The sequence below is a fragment of the Pseudonaja textilis genome, chromosome 1 (genome assembly GCF_049901715.1).
Source record: "Pseudonaja textilis isolate UNSWEBS1 chromosome 1, rPseTex1.2, whole genome shotgun sequence".
Taxonomy (NCBI): Eukaryota; Metazoa; Chordata; class Lepidosauria; order Squamata; family Elapidae; genus Pseudonaja; species Pseudonaja textilis.
Genome location: NC_141990.1, coordinates 73524014 through 73542814, shown reverse-complemented (window position 1 = coordinate 73542814; position 18801 = coordinate 73524014). Strand labels below are relative to the sequence as shown.

The 18801-nt window shown below is 34.2% G+C and overlaps 1 protein-coding gene across 40 annotated transcripts in view; it reads left to right on the top strand.

Moving 5' to 3' along the window:
- AFDN (afadin, adherens junction formation factor) overlaps positions 1-18524 on the top strand; it is a 95207-nt gene extending 76683 nt beyond the window's left edge. For 18 of the 40 annotated variants that reach the window (XM_087938189.1, XM_087938140.1, XM_087938139.1 and 15 more), the window contains 10 exons: positions 2145-2263; positions 3470-3664; positions 4189-4280; positions 4377-4565; positions 5813-6829; positions 8137-8172; positions 10030-10164; positions 11814-12327; positions 15603-15684; positions 16344-18524. In XM_087938189.1, the coding sequence (XP_087794315.1) occupies positions 2145-2263; positions 3470-3664; positions 4189-4280; positions 4377-4565; positions 5813-6829; positions 8137-8172; positions 10030-10164; positions 11814-12327; positions 15603-15684; positions 16344-16488 (2524 nt within the window). In that variant the 3' untranslated portion in view covers positions 16489-18524. The remainder of the gene's footprint in view (positions 1-2144; positions 2264-3469; positions 3665-4188; positions 4281-4376; positions 4566-5812; positions 6830-8136; positions 8173-10029; positions 10165-11813; positions 12328-15602; positions 15685-16343) is intronic. The other 22 variants (XM_087938268.1, XM_087938255.1, XM_087938246.1 and 19 more) reach the window with 7 other exon arrangements.
- Positions 18525-18801: the final 277 nt, after the last annotated feature.

Below are 18801 nucleotides of genomic sequence, written 5' to 3'. Positions count from 1 at the left end.
TTCCTCATTTATTATGGAAAATGGTCCAAAGCTACCCTACAAATTTGTGTCTAACGGAAGTATGTGGGCAGCAGCTTATTGTTTCCAGTGTCTTTTAATCACCTTAACCACTACATTAAGATTTCAATAGAATTTACTGGTACAATTCAAAATTTATATTCCGTCAATGATGGCAAGCCATTTCTGTCCAGAGGTAGCAAAGCAGGCTTAAACTGCTTTCATACTGCCACTGTGTGATTCTGGCAGTTACTCCAATTAAATCATGAGCCTTGAGCCACTCTCCCAAAATTAAAGAGGATTTATTTGAAGTTAACATTCTATGTCCGGCACTAACCTGGGCATAGCCAACTCTGAGATACGTAATTCACTGTCACCCTTGATCCTGTTTCCCCACCCCACACCCCTCTGGGTGTATCATCCAACAAAAAACGTCCATAGCCAAGAGTCATCAATCATACTTTCCAATTAGATTTTTTCTAGGCAGAAGTTTCAGCCATCTAATCAGTCTTTGAAGAAAATATGAACAGAATGTACTTTCAATTTCACAGTGTTGCCTGCTCTTGGAACCCCCCCACCCACCCTCTTTTTGTTGTCAACTATAAAACATGTACACAAAATGTTTTATGAGTTGACACTGTTTTACACATGGAGTAAAAATTCTTATGATGGAATACAATGTTTATCTTTAGCCAAACATAATGCTTTTTATTTAAGCCAAAAAGTTCTATTTTAGTCTCATCCATCCATAGAGCGTACTTCCAATAGGTTGGCTTTTCCACAGGGTCTTTCACAAACTGTGGGCAAGTATCAGTGTTCTTTTCTGAGAATAGTGGCACCCTTGCAACACTTCCATGCATGCTATTGTTATTCAGTGTTCTCCTGATAGTGACTCCTAGGATTTGAGTGGGAACTCAAGGTCATAGGTCATATTTATGAAAAAATAATTAAACAGCAAAAGGGTTCACAAACTTTTAAGCACCGTTGTAGCTTGCAGTATTTCTGGAAGTTATAAAATGAGTAAGATATAATATTACTGAGTAATATACTTGAGCATTGTATTGCAGATTGTAGTATCACTATTAGAATTTTAAGGACAATTAAACAAATTGTAACTTATTGGATCATTGTTTCATTTTCTTACCTAATAAAGAGAACAGAATGACAACGTGAGCAAAAATACAGTGGGAATGGGAGCAACTTCTGACTTCCTGTCGACTTCCCCATTGATATTCCTTGTGGGAAGCTGGCAATGAGCATCAGAAATTGCCCTTTCCCTTCCTTTCCCTTCCCTTATGAAGCAGCATTTACCTCTGTTCAAAACAGATACAAACATTTCAGTAGTATATAAATAAGTTCTTTTTGTTGGGTTATGAAAAAGATATGGCATAATCCACTTGTTTTTACTATGATACTCCTTATAGAACCCAAAGGGGCTCACTAGAACTAAAACATAGTGCCCAAAAAATCAGTTCTTGTTCCTAATGTGCAAACACCATTGCTTATAAATGAGTCTTAGGCACATAATTATGGCAAATAAAAACTTAATATTTGATTTCAGGTGGTTTGTACTCAAATATTAGAAAATTTTATGTAGATATGGAATGGAAAAAGGCTTTTCTGTTTCTGTTTCAAACTTGTTTCAGGCAGAATTTTTGGGACCAAAGGGAAGAGCACAGAAAAGTGCCAGAGGCATCAGTAACTATAGCTGAAGGCAGACAGGAAAGAGAGAGAGAGAGACAGGAAAGAGAGGGAAGATCAAGAGATGCACAGGCTAGTGAAATATTCTAAGCAACAGAAACAGAGAGAAAGTATGCTTTGTACTTCCTTGCTAAAATTATTCCAGGGTCCTTGGAAGTTTTGCTTTGGCCAAAACCCAAAGTGACAAGAACATTCTGATTTTTTTCCTGTTAAACTTAGCCAGATAGAAATTATTTGCTAAAATGACAAAATTATTTACTAGGATTTAATGTGTTTCTTATGTTTCTTTTCTATTTTATAAATGGTTCTATAGGATTCCTTTTAATAGTTTATTTATATCCATTGTGTACATTTTTCTACTGACTAAATGCTTCGAATTTGCTCTACAATAATTTGTTATTACTGGTTCTTGCAAACTCACCATTTTATTTCCAAATCTTACTCAGAGCCGCAGAACTGATGACAAGAACAGGATCAGTCGTCACACTAGAAGTGGCAAAACAAGGAGCAATTTACCATGGTTTAGCAACATTGTTAAATCAACCATCTCCAATGATGCAAAGAGGTAAACAACTAAAATACATTTGTCCACAGATAAAATCTACATGAAAAATTAATATAAAAATAAGGCATATTCAAGTACCTAGCATGTGATCTGATATGCTAATTGTTCTCTCCCTCAAGAAGGTTAAATGACCTTATAGAGCTAGTTAAGTTCTGCTCTAAGCAATGATATGGAATTGGCTTGCCACCTCCTTTTTCTAAGAAGTTTTTTCAATGTTCCAGATTAGCATACTATTGGAGAATTTTCCAGTGGTCTCCATTTGGTACAAACAAAAATCTTGGAAAGCTTTTTCAGGATTAACCTGCTACTATCTGCTTTTGAACATCCATGAGAGGACTTGCAAGTATTACTTTGCAAGCACCTTATTGTTTACTCTTAAAAACTTACAGAATTCAATGGGATGCTTAGAATTAATTCAATGGGATGTTTAGCATTCCATGTAGGATTGCCCTCTTAATTGAGTGGGATTTATATCCTCAGAATAATAACAACACTCTTTTCTCAATTTGTTGCTCTTAAAGGGGGATTATAATGATTTGATGAAAAAATAGAGATTTGTGTTGTAAAGCAATTTGAATGTTAAGAGGTTTTATAAAAAGATGTCTGTTTTTTCTAATGATCTTATTTAGTATAAAATTAGTCTGAAGTCAATTTGTGTAGTCTACTACTGTTGGTGAATTTTAGCTGTTCTTGAAACTCTCAATGATGTTTTCTAACTAAAAAACATGGTTATAGTTTTAGTAAGAAACTAGGAATTATAACCTGGAGCATTGTGTAGGTAGTATAGACTGAAGAAAGTATAGAGCAGGGGTCTCAAACACAATTTACCTGGGGGCCGCTGGAGGCAGAGTCTGGGCCGCATAATATTATACTTTATATTATACACTAATATTATACTTTCATATCACGGTGGGGGGCCACAGGATATCGTTCTGCGGGCTGCAATTGGCCCACGGCCCGCGAGAATGAGACCTCTGGTATAGAGCATTCCATTTGAGTTCTATAGGACTAGGAAATCCAAGCAAATTTGTAGCTAATTTTTTTGTATCTGCCTGACTCTACTTACATTTTGCTTTTTGAAACTGTACATATGAAAAAGGTTAAAGAAGAATTTAGAAATGGAATCTCTTCTAGCTTCATTGCAGACCAGACGAATTATTATGTCTCTGTGTCTCTCCCTCTCTCTCATACATATTCATTGTTCAGTTTCAGATCGCCGTGGCTCAGGTAAACCCCGTCCAAAGAGTGAAGGTTTTGAGCTATATAACAATTCTGCTCAGAATGGATCACCTGAAAGCCCTCAGATGCCTTGGACAGAATATAATGAACCAAAGAAATTACCAGGGGATGATAGACTGCTGAAAAATCGAGCTGATCACCGATCTAGTCCCAATGTAGCAAGTAAGCAAGCATTAGCTTACAACTGTTTTTGTGAACTAAGACCTGAAATAAGTCTAAACATTGGAATTTATATAACTATCATATAAATTAAATTAGTAAAAATGAAATTTATTTTTGTATTAATTATTTAAATAATCTATATGGCTGCGCCACTCAAACAATGACCGTGGATACTGCATTTGCTATTCCCAGTATGCTAGACTCGGGAACAAATTTAGATGAATAATTACATTCATCACCACCACCACCACCCCCAAACACACACACACACACACACACACACACACACACACACACACACACACACACACAGAGGAACTCAAAGCCAAAGGGAAATATCCAAATTTTATTGCGTTTCTGAAGATTGACAGGGTTAGGGCCAGCCACATCTTATGGGGGAGACTGTTCCCAAGAGTTGGCACCACGGTGGAAAACATCGCTAAAGAAGAGCTAATAAGTCCTGTGGGCCTTGCTTTCCTTGTTTGAATGTTGATTTTACATTTAAATCTCTTTGCTCTCAATAGATCAGCCTCCAAGTCCTGGGACCAAAAAGGTTTATACTGGAGGAACTACAAATAAGATAACTTCAGTGTCTACTGGAAATCTTTGCACAGAGGTTAGAAGTACTGAAAAAAACTTTACCTGTGAATATTTATAAAAATGCTTGATATTATTTTTGACATCTATAAATGATATTTCTATATTTACACAGGAACAGGTACTACCAGCTAGACCTGAAGCATATCCAATTCCAACACAAACTTATACCAGAGAGTATTTCACATTTCCAGCCTCCAGGTCTCAAGATCGAATGGGTCCCATTCAGAATCAATGGGCAAGTTATGAAGAAAAGCCCCAAATTCCTGCTGAAAGTAATCACTATATCAATAATGCAAATCAGGTTAGAAATAATTTGCTTCATCATATTAGTAATTTGGAGATTGTAGATAGAATAAGAATTATAACTAGGACTGGTCTAGTATTACATTGTTTTAAAAATATCTTCATATTTTATCCAATTTTACTGTCTCTAAAATATAGTATTTGGCCAATTTCTAGACTAGAATCCTACACTCATTTATATTGTATTTGAAACCTGCTGCTTGTTTGTATTGTTCTTGAAAAGCTGTCAACTTATATTTAGAATTGATGGTTGAAATACAGAATCACATTTAGAGCTTTTGAGAAAAAAAATGACTGTATAAGAATAAGTTAATTTTTAACAAGTGTAGAATGCCTGGTTTGTCTTTGGTTTTTTTTCTAAATGTCCAAGACATTACTAATCTGTCAGTGAATTTTAATATGTGCATTGTATTCATTGCTTTTGGACTAATAGAGCATAAGAAATACATTCATTGAAAACAAAGCATTTTTAGGTCATAATGAAGGTCTTTGAAAGAGTACAGAAATGTTGCTTTTGTTCATAGCTGCCAGCTCTTCTGCCTGGTCTGTTTTGTACTTAAAATAACTTGTAGAAGTACACAGCAAAGTTTGTAAAGCTTATAAACAGATTAGAAATTTTCAGGTATGTGGTACATTATTATTATATTTCTATATAGCAGTTGTATTTTGTATTTGATACTGCAGATCTTTGCAGTTAGCAACACAGTATATTTTGACACTGTAGCATTTAATAAGGAATTTATATTGCATTTAAATAATTGCAGAAACTAAAAAAATGAATAGGAGATTAACAATAAGTGGGATGAACAAATAGTTCCTTTTTCTTTGCAATATATTTGTGTGTGTGTGTGTAATTTTAATAAAAGTTGCCAAAGCAATGTGGGGAATGACAGGTTAGTTATTCATGTAAGCTCTTAGACCTAAATATTTCTGGGAGCACAAGCTATTAAAAGTGATAATAGTTTGGCATTATTCTGAGGAAAAGCCTGGATTCTGCTGATATTGGACATATTCCAAGATATTTTCAAAATCTTGTCTCAAGTCGTTTTAGAGTTTAACTTGATTGGAATGAAAAGCTAAATGTAGAGCTTCAAACTTGTAATGTCACTTGTTACAATGCCGATTTTAAGAACAAGTGAATAAGCATTTCATAATCATCGTACAAAGGTAATAAATTGCCATTTAGTTCTTGCTGTATGGCCTATTAATATATGGAAACTAATGTTATATTATTATTTTTTTAAGCGTGTAACACGTTCTCAAGAGGAACTGCGGGATAACAACATTTATCAGGCAGAAAGGAATCAATTAGAAGTTGCCATGCAAAAAGATATGGAATATATTGATAGAAAATCAGATAGCGATCCATGGATGAATTCTTCTGTGGATTCTAGCACATCAAGCCAGGAGCATCTAAACAGTTCCTCTAAATGTATCCCCTCTGGATCTTCTTTAACCAAAAGTGGACCTGGCCGTTGGAAAACACCTATAATTACTCAACCAATGTTGCTGGCAGTTTCTCAGTCCACAAGGACAGACTTACCTCCTCCTCCCCCACCAATGCACTATGCAGCTGACTTTGATGGACTGCAAATGGATTTACCTCTCCCACCACCACCTCCACCTGCAAATCAGTTGGGGTCCCAGTCATCTCAGGTTGCTGCTGCTGCAGAGCGCAAAAAGAGAGAAGAACATCAGAGATGGTATGAAAAGGAAAAAGCACGCTTGGAGGAAGAACGAGATAGAAAACGTCGAGAGCAGGAAAGAAAACTGGGGCAGATGCGTGCTCAGCCACTAATGCCAGCTCAATCATTGCTTCCTCCTCTTCAGCAGGTGAAACCGGAGAAGCCTTCAACACTGCAAAGGTCTCATGAGACGGTCATTAGAGAATTGCAGCCCCAACAACAACCCCGAACCATTGAAAGAAGAGATCTCCAATATATCACCATAAGTAAAGAAGAACTGTCCTCTAGTGATAGTCTTTCTCCTGATCCCTGGAAAAGAGATGCTAAGGAGAAGCTGGAGAAGCAGCAGCAGATGCATATTGTGGATATGCTCAGTAAAGAGATTCAAGAACTTCAAAATAAGCCAGATCGAACAGGTGAAGAAAATGACCGCCTACGCAAGCTCATGCTGGAATGGCAGTTCCAAAAACGACTTCAAGAGTCAAAGCAAAAAGATGAGGATGAAGATGAGGAAGAAGATGATGACATTGATACTATGCTGATTATGCAACGACTAGAAGCTGAGAGAAGAGTGAGGGTAAAATAAGAGAATGAATTTCATGGGCTAAAATTCCCACATATTGCTAGCATAAATATAAATTAGTTATCACTATAGGATAAAGGAGGACTGGACTCTCATAATGTCCCTGTCTTTCATTGCATATAATGAAGTTGATTATTCTGATTTGTCGATTAAGTGGTGTTGCAAGCTATTACCCAGAAATTGCTAGGGGGAGGTAACCGTCTTTTGAGTTCCTTTTTTTTCAAAAACAAAATCCCTATCCTTATTTTTTTATATAATTTAAATTTGTACGATACAAATGTAATATTCCAGAACATTAGTGTAGCTTTTTAAATCTTTGACCACTAAAAGCTGTTTTGAATTTGTTTTATCTGTTAGTACATAGCATAATAGGAATTGGAATTTTCACTCCAAAGAGTAATAATTTTATCTTTATCAGGAAAAATAGCTCTTTAGTAAATCTGCTTTCAAGAATACAGCTTCAAAAACAATCCCATACTTTAAAAAAAAAACAAATTGTAGAATCTGTATTAGGGGCTATAAAAAATAACATTGATAAATGATCAAATTATAACAGAAACTTGATTTCAGCAACTTGGGTGTTATTTTTTTACAGCAATTGCTTTCTACGTTATGCTTCTTTTCCTGTTTTTAAAAGCTTTACTCTCCATTGCTGCTTTTAACACATTTTCTTGCTAAATGCATAGCTTTGTTTTTATTTATTTTTCATTTGGTTAACTTTTCTATACTGAAAATTAGGTAGATAAAATGAATGTAACCAACTATACATGGAATTGTTGCTAATTCTGATGTTGCCATTCAGCTTTCTAACCTAACTGTATGGATAAAAATCTACATACTATACAATTTTAAAACATTTCTTCTTCATTACTGAGCAGCTTGACATTACTATTATCAAATTTGCACCATATGCATTGTTAAACTCTTTCTAAATTGTGCAAAATATATCTTGTATTTGTTTTGCAGAGTTTTAGAGCTCACATTAGATCTGCTACTTTTTAATGATAAATTTAAAGTAATATAACCAATTGGCCATTTTCCCACAATACTCTGTTCTCTTGATATCGTGTAAATCTTTAAGAACAAATAAATGAATTAACAGAGTATACAGAAAATATTTTTAAAAAATCTCCTTTCCTGATTTATTTTGAGAGATTTGCTAACATAATATTAGACTGTCACACTGACTTTTATTTTTATTCAGCTGTAGTAACAAAGAAAATGATTTTGGCAAAGTGCAATCTAAATTTATCCTTATTTTCACTGTGCATCTTTCTTTTTCCTTCTCTTATTACCTGCAGCAGACTGCTTTGCCAGCAATCTCTGTTCTAGATTTGGTATGTTCTTATTTCTTTCTCTTTAATGCCTTTCCTTAATACTTTTTTTCTTTTTCTTTTAATTATTGATAATCCAATGTGCATTGGATATTTGTTTATCTTTAGAGTGCTTCAGGGCAAGGAATAATACATTAAATTAGTGGTAAGCAAAGATACTTACCTAATGCTTGAGGAATGCTCCTAATTTTTTCTTCTACTTTTCTTTTAAAGTTGTATTCTGTTTGCATATTTTACTTGTGAACTACTATAGTTAACCATATATTAACAATTTAACATATATCAGTAGATTGAAAACATTTTGTACAGGTGGGTTTCCATTGTTCATTTCCACATGGTTTAAAAAAACAAAACTTCCCAACATCATATATTTTAATGTATTTTAGCATTCCAATATATTATTTGTCTTCTTATTCAAGCTTTTGATAATTTGGTATTTACAGTTAGTTTTAATGATTTAGTTTTTGGAATAAACTTTAGGGTTAAACCTTTGAACTTAGATGATTTAAAATATTTTTACAAAAAATATTTCACACTCGTTGTTACCTATACTGATGGAAGAGCAGAACTGTATGTTACACTAAAAGCATCAAAATATATGAATAGTTTTATAATTTCATGATATGTTTTAGCTATTTTATTAACTGAAATCAGTATAAGATGTATTGTACTGATCAGTTTTATTAATCTATTATGACAGAATCAGATCTGAGTAAATCACTCAGTGCAATATTCAGTTTCTCTTTCTTAAAAATAATTTTGAGTATTAAACTGAAAACCATAGATACTACAATTCAACAATGTAAAGAGTTTTTGGTATCTAATTCAGACTTACTGAACTCAATATATTTCAAAGTGCAGTTGATCATGACACAAGAAACCTATCAAATGGAATTATAATTAAAGATTTTACCTCCTTCCCTTTTATAAAAAATACTAATTTAGATTTTTCCCCCTTTAAAATAACACCACTTGGTGCAATGCTTGGAATTACAGTATAATTTTAGCTGTTTTAAAAAGTGTGGGACAGAGTCCAGTAGTTCTCCTTTATTCTTTTGTCACACTTCTTCTCACAGGTGTTTAAAGGAGATGATAGTCCTTTTTTGAGGAACACTTTTCTGAAAATGTTTGATTTCTACAAGATGTTTGATAATTTGAAATAGCTAGAGATCCTTATTTAATGTGATTAAATATTTGCACTTTAAAGCATGGGTTTTTGTTACTTTTCCTATTTTACAGAGATTCCAAATGCTCTTTTGCAGTAAAAAAAACATTACTATATGAAAAAATGAAATCATACACAGCTTAAATAACTGATATGTTGGGTTTACTGTCAAGACCAGAGGAATGTTATCTAGTGGGAAAAGAATAGAAACTTATCATTGACCATAGTTAGTGCATCTTCCCAGAAGAACTGGTAAAACATAAGAGTTTGAACTATAAAAACAATGTCTCAGAACAGAAATACCTACAAAATCTATAGCATGGGTGTCCAACATTTTACCTTGCCTGGGCTGCATTGAATGAAGAGGAACTATCTTGTCTGCATATAAAATATATAGTTAATAAGTTTAAAATTTACAATCTTGTAGGGCCTCATTACTAGCTGTTCAGGTCGTCATGCAGGCCATGGGCCACAGGTTGTACATTCCTGATGAATATCATTTCTTCAGGAGAAAATTTCCTTTATAAGTTTTTTTTCCAAAATACAAAGAAAATTCCCAAGAGGAAATAATTATTAATTAGCTCTTTTTTTTAAAAAAAAGGTTCTTTTGAACAGTAATGGGGATTTTTCTTCATGAGATATTATTTCTGTCTTCGAAAGGATCTGAGGTAAAACACAAGATAAATCTTCATTAGTTACAGGATGAAGAGCGAAGACGGCAGCAGCAATTGGAGGAAATGCGCAAACGGGAAGCAGAAGATAGGGCCAGGCAAGAAGAAGAGCGCCGTCGCCAAGAGGAGGAGCGGACAAAGCGAGAGGCTGAGCAAAAGGTTTCACTTAATCTTCTGTAATGTTGCATTCTTCACTTAAATTAGTTTGACCCACTGGTATTACTAAGTCTTCAACAAAGCTAGGAATAGAATTGTCAATAGTGGGTTTTATGGCTCTTAACATGTACTGTATTGAATTCTGTATACTACTTAAAATAAAAAGCCAAGCTGACCCTGTTTGTGGATTTGCAATTTAAGGAAAAGAAAAATATATTTCATTATTCTTCAAGAGTCTTTGAGAAGCAGGCAGTATATAAACTAGTAAATGAAATCCAAATAAAATAAAAAGATATAGGAAGCTGAAAGTACAAGAAAAATGTAAGGACCTCAGATATTAAGTATAATGAAAAAAATCAAAATGAAATCCCCTCCAGGAAGTAAGTCTAAAGGGGTAAAATTATTTTTAAAGCAATAAGAATAAAGTTAGAAGTTTTGAAATCCTATTTTTAAAAAAGGTAGAAAGAAAAATCTGTCAGATTTAATTCAGAAGAATTAAATGAAGAACTTAATTCAGAAGAAACCATATCCAGTTAGACAATGACACTAAGTGGGTTTAAATAAGTGGGATTCATTAAACAAAAAGAAGGGAATGGATAGACAGTGGTCTGATTATGAAATGTTTTGGTTGTTAGGAAAAATTTTAAACATGAAGGAATCCCAAGTAAAATATTAGCATATAATATTAATTGTAGTTCATCTTCCCACCACCACCATTTTTAATTTTTCATGTCCCTTCCATTTAAGACATATATGATACTGTGTTATACCATTCTAATGATTGAAATCTCATCCGTTTTTTCCAAATGATAAATATTTGAATAAATGTTGGAAGCTTAATATTAATGAATGAAACTGGTTAGGCAGCATACCGAACTTCACTATCCTTCAGACTCCCTGTCAGTATTCTTTTAATTTAAAAGAAAAGTGAGGAAGTGACATTGATTGAAAATAAAAAAGGAGTTACTTGTGTTTTGTATTGAAGTAGACCACTGGCTACCAAGAAAGGCAAAGGTAAGCAGGGCTGGGAAGTGTTTTGGTTTTTTTCCTTAGAGGTAGTGATGGAAAGCAACTTCATCATCCTGTTAAATAGGCATCTTATGCCTTGTCATGGACACCCCATAGCTTTGTTTTTTTCAGAGTGGTCACTATTTTAAATATGCTTTATGGCTTAAAAAAATATTTAGCCCTCTTTTAAGGAAAACAATGGTATAAGTCAAGCCAGGGTTTAGGAATCAGTCTATAGGAGTGTTCCTTCAGTGGTGTCTGTCTTTGTATAAACTCCTATATCCCATTTAAGGAAAGCAAAACATCAACAACAAAAAGACTGTCATTATCTCTGCTCTGCATGTTTAGTAAAATTACTTGTAAAGCTGACCTAAGACTATGTTCTTCCTCCTTGCAACACTTTCTGCATTGCATTTGTAATACCACTCCCCCACTCAAAATCTATTTCATAGGATTTCCTGCCTCTCAAGAGGCAGTTGGAAAGGGTGAATTTCACCCAAAGTTCAGTATTTAAAGGAGAAAGTGTGACTTTCTTCCTTGATAAAAGAAACAGTTATCCAGACCTTTTCTAATGTGAACATTTCCATGCATGCATTTGGTATTTGACATTTGCTGACATCCTTTTATTCCCTTTGGCTCAACAGAGGCGACAGGAAGAAGAATATTATAATCGCTTGGAAGCCGAGAGGCGCCGCCAGCATGATGAAGCAGAACGGCGATTGCTGGAGCCCGATGAGCCTGGTCTGTACAGACCTCCGCTTCCACGGGAATATGAATTCCCCTCCCCACCCCTTTCATCTAATGCTCCTCCTCCCCCACCTCAACGAAACACTTCTTACCTCAAAACTCAGGTCCTCTCTCCTGATACGATTTATACTGCCAAGTTTGTTGCATACAATGATGAGGAGGAGGAGGACTCCTGTCTAGCAACAGGTCAGAATAAGTACACCAGTACAAGAAAGTCTTGCGATGACCTTCCTCCTGTCCCCCCTAAGCCACAGCAGCCCTCCCGCCAGCCACGCCCAGTCTCAGATGGTTTCTGTCTGTCCAACTCATGCCAGCCCTCCGTTGTCAATGCCAACAGTACTGCTAACAAAATGAGCCAACCCCCTCCCCCACCACACAAGCCAAGTTTCATCAATCCCAGCAACACAAAAGGTAGACGGAATATTTTAATGTACAATCTCTCTGAAAATTCTACAAATTTCCCACTAAAGTACTCTACTGAACAAAATCACTCTCATGATTCTTTCTTACTTGATCACAATCTTGGGCGTGGTGATCCAACTCTCAATCTGATTTGTTGCTATAAATTTTATTTTAAACCTGTGGTCTTTCCATTTCTTTATCAAATTCTATAATTCTAACTTTCATATATTGAAAGCAAATGATTCTCAAAATTCCACTAAAAGTACTGTTGGGTTTGGCTTTGATCTACACCTCTTTCATTCACCATTTTTATTACTGTTATTCATTGGTCCATGGTGCTTTCACATTTCTGAGGTACATGTTTTTTGCAATAAGAATATTTATTTGCTGTGGGAAACAGTGGGCTTTCTGCTTATTACTTGCCATGTAAACAGTGTGCAAAAGGCTTTGAAAGTATATAAACCAACAATTACATTTGAAGTGAAATGGGTGTATGTTTTAGAAAAAGCAAACAAAGCAGATAGATATAGTATACTTTTTATGAGGGTTCTACTACACATTGCTCAATATTGAAGTAAGGTTCTCTCCATTATGTTATTTTGCTTTATCCTATTTACATTCCTCACTTTCTTCTTTCCCCTTCATTATAAAATATGTAACTGAATAATACTGGCCATAAGTAGGTCCACTGGAACTCTGATGTCAAAGAATTACAAAGCTTTAGGTTGTAGCTGATTTATTCTTTGACAAGATACAAGTAAAAGTCATATTTTTGGAAGAAGGTGGAGCATTAGTAAGATAGTCAAGGAATCATGGAAAAAGCCTGTAATCTAAAGTGGGTCATACCAGACCATTGCTCTTTCTAGTAAAAGCAGATAATAATGCTATTGTTATTATAGTTAAGATAAGAAACTTCAGAATTATCATTCACTTCCTAAATGTAATGTTTCCCCAGGCAGCCATAAGAGAACCCTGCCTATAGATAAATTTTGCCAATCATTATTTCGTATTTTGGAAATGCTATATAATATGTTTATAAAACAGTATAATGTGATAAACATCACTGTTAAATAAACCCATAACTGAATGACTGCACCCAGAAATGCTTATTAATTGCTCCACTTCAGCTTGGAAATATTTGTATGGCAGACTCTGTCTTGAGCCCTGTCATGATCAACACTTTCAATAGTGACTTGGATGAGGTTGCTGAGGGGACTCTTTAGAAAATTTGATGATGACACAAAGCGATGAGAAGCAGCTAATGCTTTAGATATAAGTGAGAACATTAAAAGAGGTCTAGAAAGAATTGAGCATTTTGCTGAAATGAGTAGATGGAATTTAACAGAAATTTTAAAAACTCCAATTTAAGTAGGAAAAATGCAAGGTATATTTGTATAAGCAGTCAGTTAGTGGAACAGGCTATTACATGAAGACCTTCACCAGAGGTCTTCAACTAGAAAGTAAATAGTTATCTGTCACTTCTTGCATTTGGCAGAGGGTTGTACTAGATTATTCCCAAAGTCCCTAACAATTATGATTCTGTGCTTCTGTATCTAATAATTTTTATTAAGATATATAAACAAGCTAAGAGTTGTTACTCAAAAATACCTTATAATTTAATGTATCATCTGACCTCCGTATACGGTCTATAACATCCCTTTAATTATTTTAATATTTTTAAGTTTATAAATAGGTCACATATTCCATTTGAACTTTCAATCTTCTGTGAAGGATGTCTGCTTAAAGTAAAAAGCTCTTTGCACATAATACAAAATCGCTATGCAGCTTCTCTCTTCATCTCATTAACACTCATGTTGCTGTCCTTAAACGAATGTATGGCAAACGGTGCTCCTGCAAAATTAAGCTCCTTCCATTAGATTGTTGGGATTACTTTAGAAGACTGGCACTCCTCAATCTGGGAATAAAATGTGAGCAACTATAACTAATACTAATGTGGATGAGCTTCTATGTTTAAATAAACTTTTCAACATAAAAACGATAATATCCACAGAGCCTTGGTGGTGCAGTGGTTAGAGTGCAGTACTGCAGGCTACCTCTGCTGACAGCCGTCTGTCTGCAATTTGGCAAATCAAATCTCACCAGGCTCAAGGTTGACTCAGCCTTCCATCCTTCCGAGGTGGGTTAAATGAGGATCCAAAATTGTTGGGAGCAATATGCTGACTTTGTAAACTGCTTAGAGAGGGCTGTAAAGCACTATAAAGCGGTATATTAAGTGCTATTGCTATTCTGACAATAAGCTCAAAATTGGGCATGAAGCAAAGTTAATTTCTAACCATCATATTAATATTCTGAGTAGATTCCTAGTGTTTCCCTAGAAGTTTACCTCATTAAATTCAGTTTCACACTTAATTCACTTAATTCATAATCTCACTAAATTCAGTTGGGATTTCTTAGAAATACCCATGCATTAAGTTCTCTTTAACTAATTGTTGGGCACCAGTCTGATATTAAATACAGCTTTATACTACTGAAATCTATAAAACATTTAAGTTCAATGACTGAATAAAGACTACTACTGGAAGGAGTGTGTGATATAGCTTTTGTGAACAAGGCTTACAAGAAAAACACATGCAGTATTTAAAAACTAAAAAGTGAGAATCTATGAAATGTGGGGAATGGGTTCATATTTCAAATGCAAATGATGTGTTTAATCTTGTGGCCTTTGGGGAAGATTTATTGGTAGTGTAAAGGGTTTGCTGTTTTTGCAATTGTGTTTGTTCATACTAGAGCAAAGTATAAAGGTGCAGTGCTGCAAAATGTAAACAAAATAGACATTTTAAAAACAGAATTTCTAAATAGGCATTATAGAGTTATAGATTCATTGTGGACTCTGCAGTTGAAAGAATATATTGGAAAGTTGTCATAAGGCTATATTCTCAAATTCTGCACATTCTTAATATCTTATAATATGTTTTCATCTAGTCTTATAAACAGAAAGGCTAAAGCTTATTTTACAATTATTCATGCAAACTGCTTAAATTTCATTTAAATCACTGGAATTTTGGCAATTTGTATATGCAAGATTTGGCAAGTTTGGATATTTATTTCATTTATATTTGATTTCATTTATATTGTCCATGATGAAAAGTTGTCATGATAGAAATATTTGCCATTATATTCAGTTTTCAATCATTTTTCCCTTTCTTATAAGGGAGCTGAAAGTGATAGGAGACTAGACCTAAAAGTAGAGTCAGATCCATTTAAAGCACTGCACCTTTTGAGAAAAAAAATAGTTATTGTTATTTTACTTTTCTTTTACAAAGGCTCAAACTACACTGGATCTACTGGAGCACTTGCAGGTTCACAGGAACCTTATTCAGACTCAAGAGAGAAGAAATTGAAAAGGTAAAATGGAAATAAGTTTGCTTTTAAATGCTACTTTATTGGTGCGAGATATTAACATATACTCCTGGTTGATGTTTAGGTAATTAAAGGTTTTTAAGGATCTAAAATATTTTTGAACATAGTAATGCATCCAATAAAAATGTTTAGGCCTGGGTAAAGTGTTGGACTAGGACATCAACTTTTAATTCATTTTTTAACTTTAGAAGCTTTCTGGGTAACTTTGGGTAAGTCATTCTATCTCAGTCCAGCCTAAATCATAAAAAGAAGTGATGAGAGGAAAATAGGTCTTGTACTGTTCTTGCATGTAAGTGCAAGAAGCTAAATGTCATATATAAGTCAGTATATGTAATCTTGACATTATGTAGTTCATATGTAGAAATCCAGAAGTAGGGCATTGGAGTCATCTCAAATGTTAACCCACCTTATATACAATATTTTAGATTTCCTAATAGTTACACTACAAATGCTCTAATAGTATGAATAATGTAATGATGAAAAATTGTTATTTAATTATATGTCAGTTTTTAATGTTTAGTAATTAATCTAGCTGATTTTTTTAAAGGATGCGAATGTTGTAGACCAAGCCTAATTAGAAGAACAGAATAGCTGCATTAATAATGTATTTTTATAACATTGAATATTTTTTATATTTCCTGCAGTCAAGATACAGATATACCTGGTGCACCAGAGAACTTGACTTTCCGGGAGCGACAAAGACTCTTTTCCCAGGGTCAAGATGTGTCTAACAAAGTAAAGGCATCTAGGAAATTAACAGAATTGGAAAATGAATTAAATACAAAGTAGGATAACTGTCACCTTATCAAATAATCAGAAAATCTCTATGGAACTAGAGTTGGGGCAGTTCAAGGAGGAGGAGCATCTCATATAAAATGAGATATTTTTTTCCGTCTGGACTATTTCTTTCTAAACTGTATGTTGCAATAGCAAGAAAATCAATTATTTGCCAAGTGCTTGTGGTTTATACAATTGAGGCACTGTAAAATATATTTTAATTAAATAAATCAAGTGTCATGTCCTTTTCCACATCATTGTCCTTTAGCTGCTTTTGGAACTGTCTGGAATTGTTGCTTCCTAGTCTTTTACAAAACATGTAAACATCTGTTAAGCAGAAAGAGTGGCTGTAGCTTGAACTGCCTAACTACCACGGCTTGTTGCACTGTAGATTTGATACAAGTGTAAGGTAATATAAAATTTTAAGAGATCTTGGGAGCTAGTCTTTCAGATTAGTATCATAATAGTGAACACTAGTATTAGGAGTCCAATTTCTATAAACCCTTGCTATAAACACACTTGATTATTAGAAATAAAAGGGCTCCATTATCATGTCCATACTAAGCCACATAGAACATTCTATGTACATCTAGATTTTGGACATATTAAATACTTGACTTGTTTTGATGGCAGTCCAGCAATGTAACAAGATATGCATCCTATTTTTCCCACTGTCTTCTCTCTTCTTACACTGAAGTATTAATCACTTCTAAAACTTGAGTTTTGAAGCATTGATAAGAGCTTAAAAATAAGTAATATTGGACACTGGGTCTGGTGGTGTGTGCGCGTGTGCGTGTATGCGTATGTATTGTTTTAAAGCTATTCTGAAATTTCACACTTTAGCAATATGGAATAAACTTCAAGCGGTAGCTCCATTGTAGCCAAGATAAAACCAAAGTTAAATATTCACAAATAGACTAAAGATGTCAATTATCAGTAGCAGGCAATTAAGCACTACACGCAGGGGAAATGTGGTTATTTGTGGCTGCAAAAGGAAAGAAAAATTGCCTTTCAGTAAGAATTTCCTTTGAGGGAACCTGGCAATATTCTGATGGCATGGTCATCAGACATTCGTATAGAAAAGTGCTGGTCAAGGTACCTCTAGTTTGCTATTGTTCTTTTTGTTTATATTGTAGAAGATGTTGGCAGTTCAAGCTATTTTACACACTATGTTGCAGGATTATTTAATTTTTAAATGGTTGAAATCTGTTTCACCCACTGATCTTTCAGCTACATGTATAGCTGATGTTAAGAATAAAGACCTCATCTTAGTTTGTTTTTGCATTGTGTGATGCTTAAAACAATATATTGTGATTCTAAACAAATTTTCTATTTGATAAAAGTCCTTAATTGGGTTTTAGATGATTTTTCTGTATAATATGTTCTCTTATAAATATATATTTAGGGAATTATGCACACTTCCAAATGCAGAGGGTAGACTTTACTGCCTTAGAAATCACTTTTAATAAGAGTTGTATGATAAAAAAAATAAATGCAAGTTAATGATAAAATTGGAGTGTAAATATTTTTTTTACATAGTTCAGGTTTCTTATTTGAAAGTGTTCTTTTAATGTTCACCTGTTAAATATGAAGTAGGAGATTAAATTGGTTGAAAGTGTTAATGAAGGATCGCATGCTTGTTATGTCTGTTATTCAGGGAAAAAGGAGGTGTCCCCCAATTTATCTTAAGAACACTAGATATTCTGTGGCTGGAATACTGTTGCTGCTAGAATTTAAGAAAAGAAATATTACTTACTGTGGAGTGGATTTGAACACTATTTGGCAGGGGCAGGCAACTTTACAATCCGTGGATTTCAACTCCCAGAATTCCTGAGCCAGGAATTCTGGGAGTTGAAGTCTACAGGTCATAAAGCTGCCATAGTTGTCCACCCCTGCTTATTGGGCATTCAAGCCATGTGAATATGAATTAAAATGCTTTTCATAAGTTGGTGCATTGTGGAGAAAACAACATAAGAACTGCTGTGGTTTCCCATTTCTACTGTATTTCACTTGCAACCTATTTTTAATAAACTTTGTATTGTATTTAACTTTGCACTGTATAATGTCTGATCAGGAGTATTTGTTCATATTATCCAGACATATTTTCTGTTGCAATATTAAACACTTGCTAGGAATTATAATCTGGGAGAATTAAACCCGTTTAATTCAAGCTATTGATTATTATATGAAAAATTAAAATGACATCTATTTTTAATAGCTAAAGGTTTTATGAAATATTTGATTTCCAATGTATACAGTCTTTATTAGAACTTCAGAGTTTCTTTACCCAGATCTTCTTCCATCTAGACAAAAAATATGGCCAAG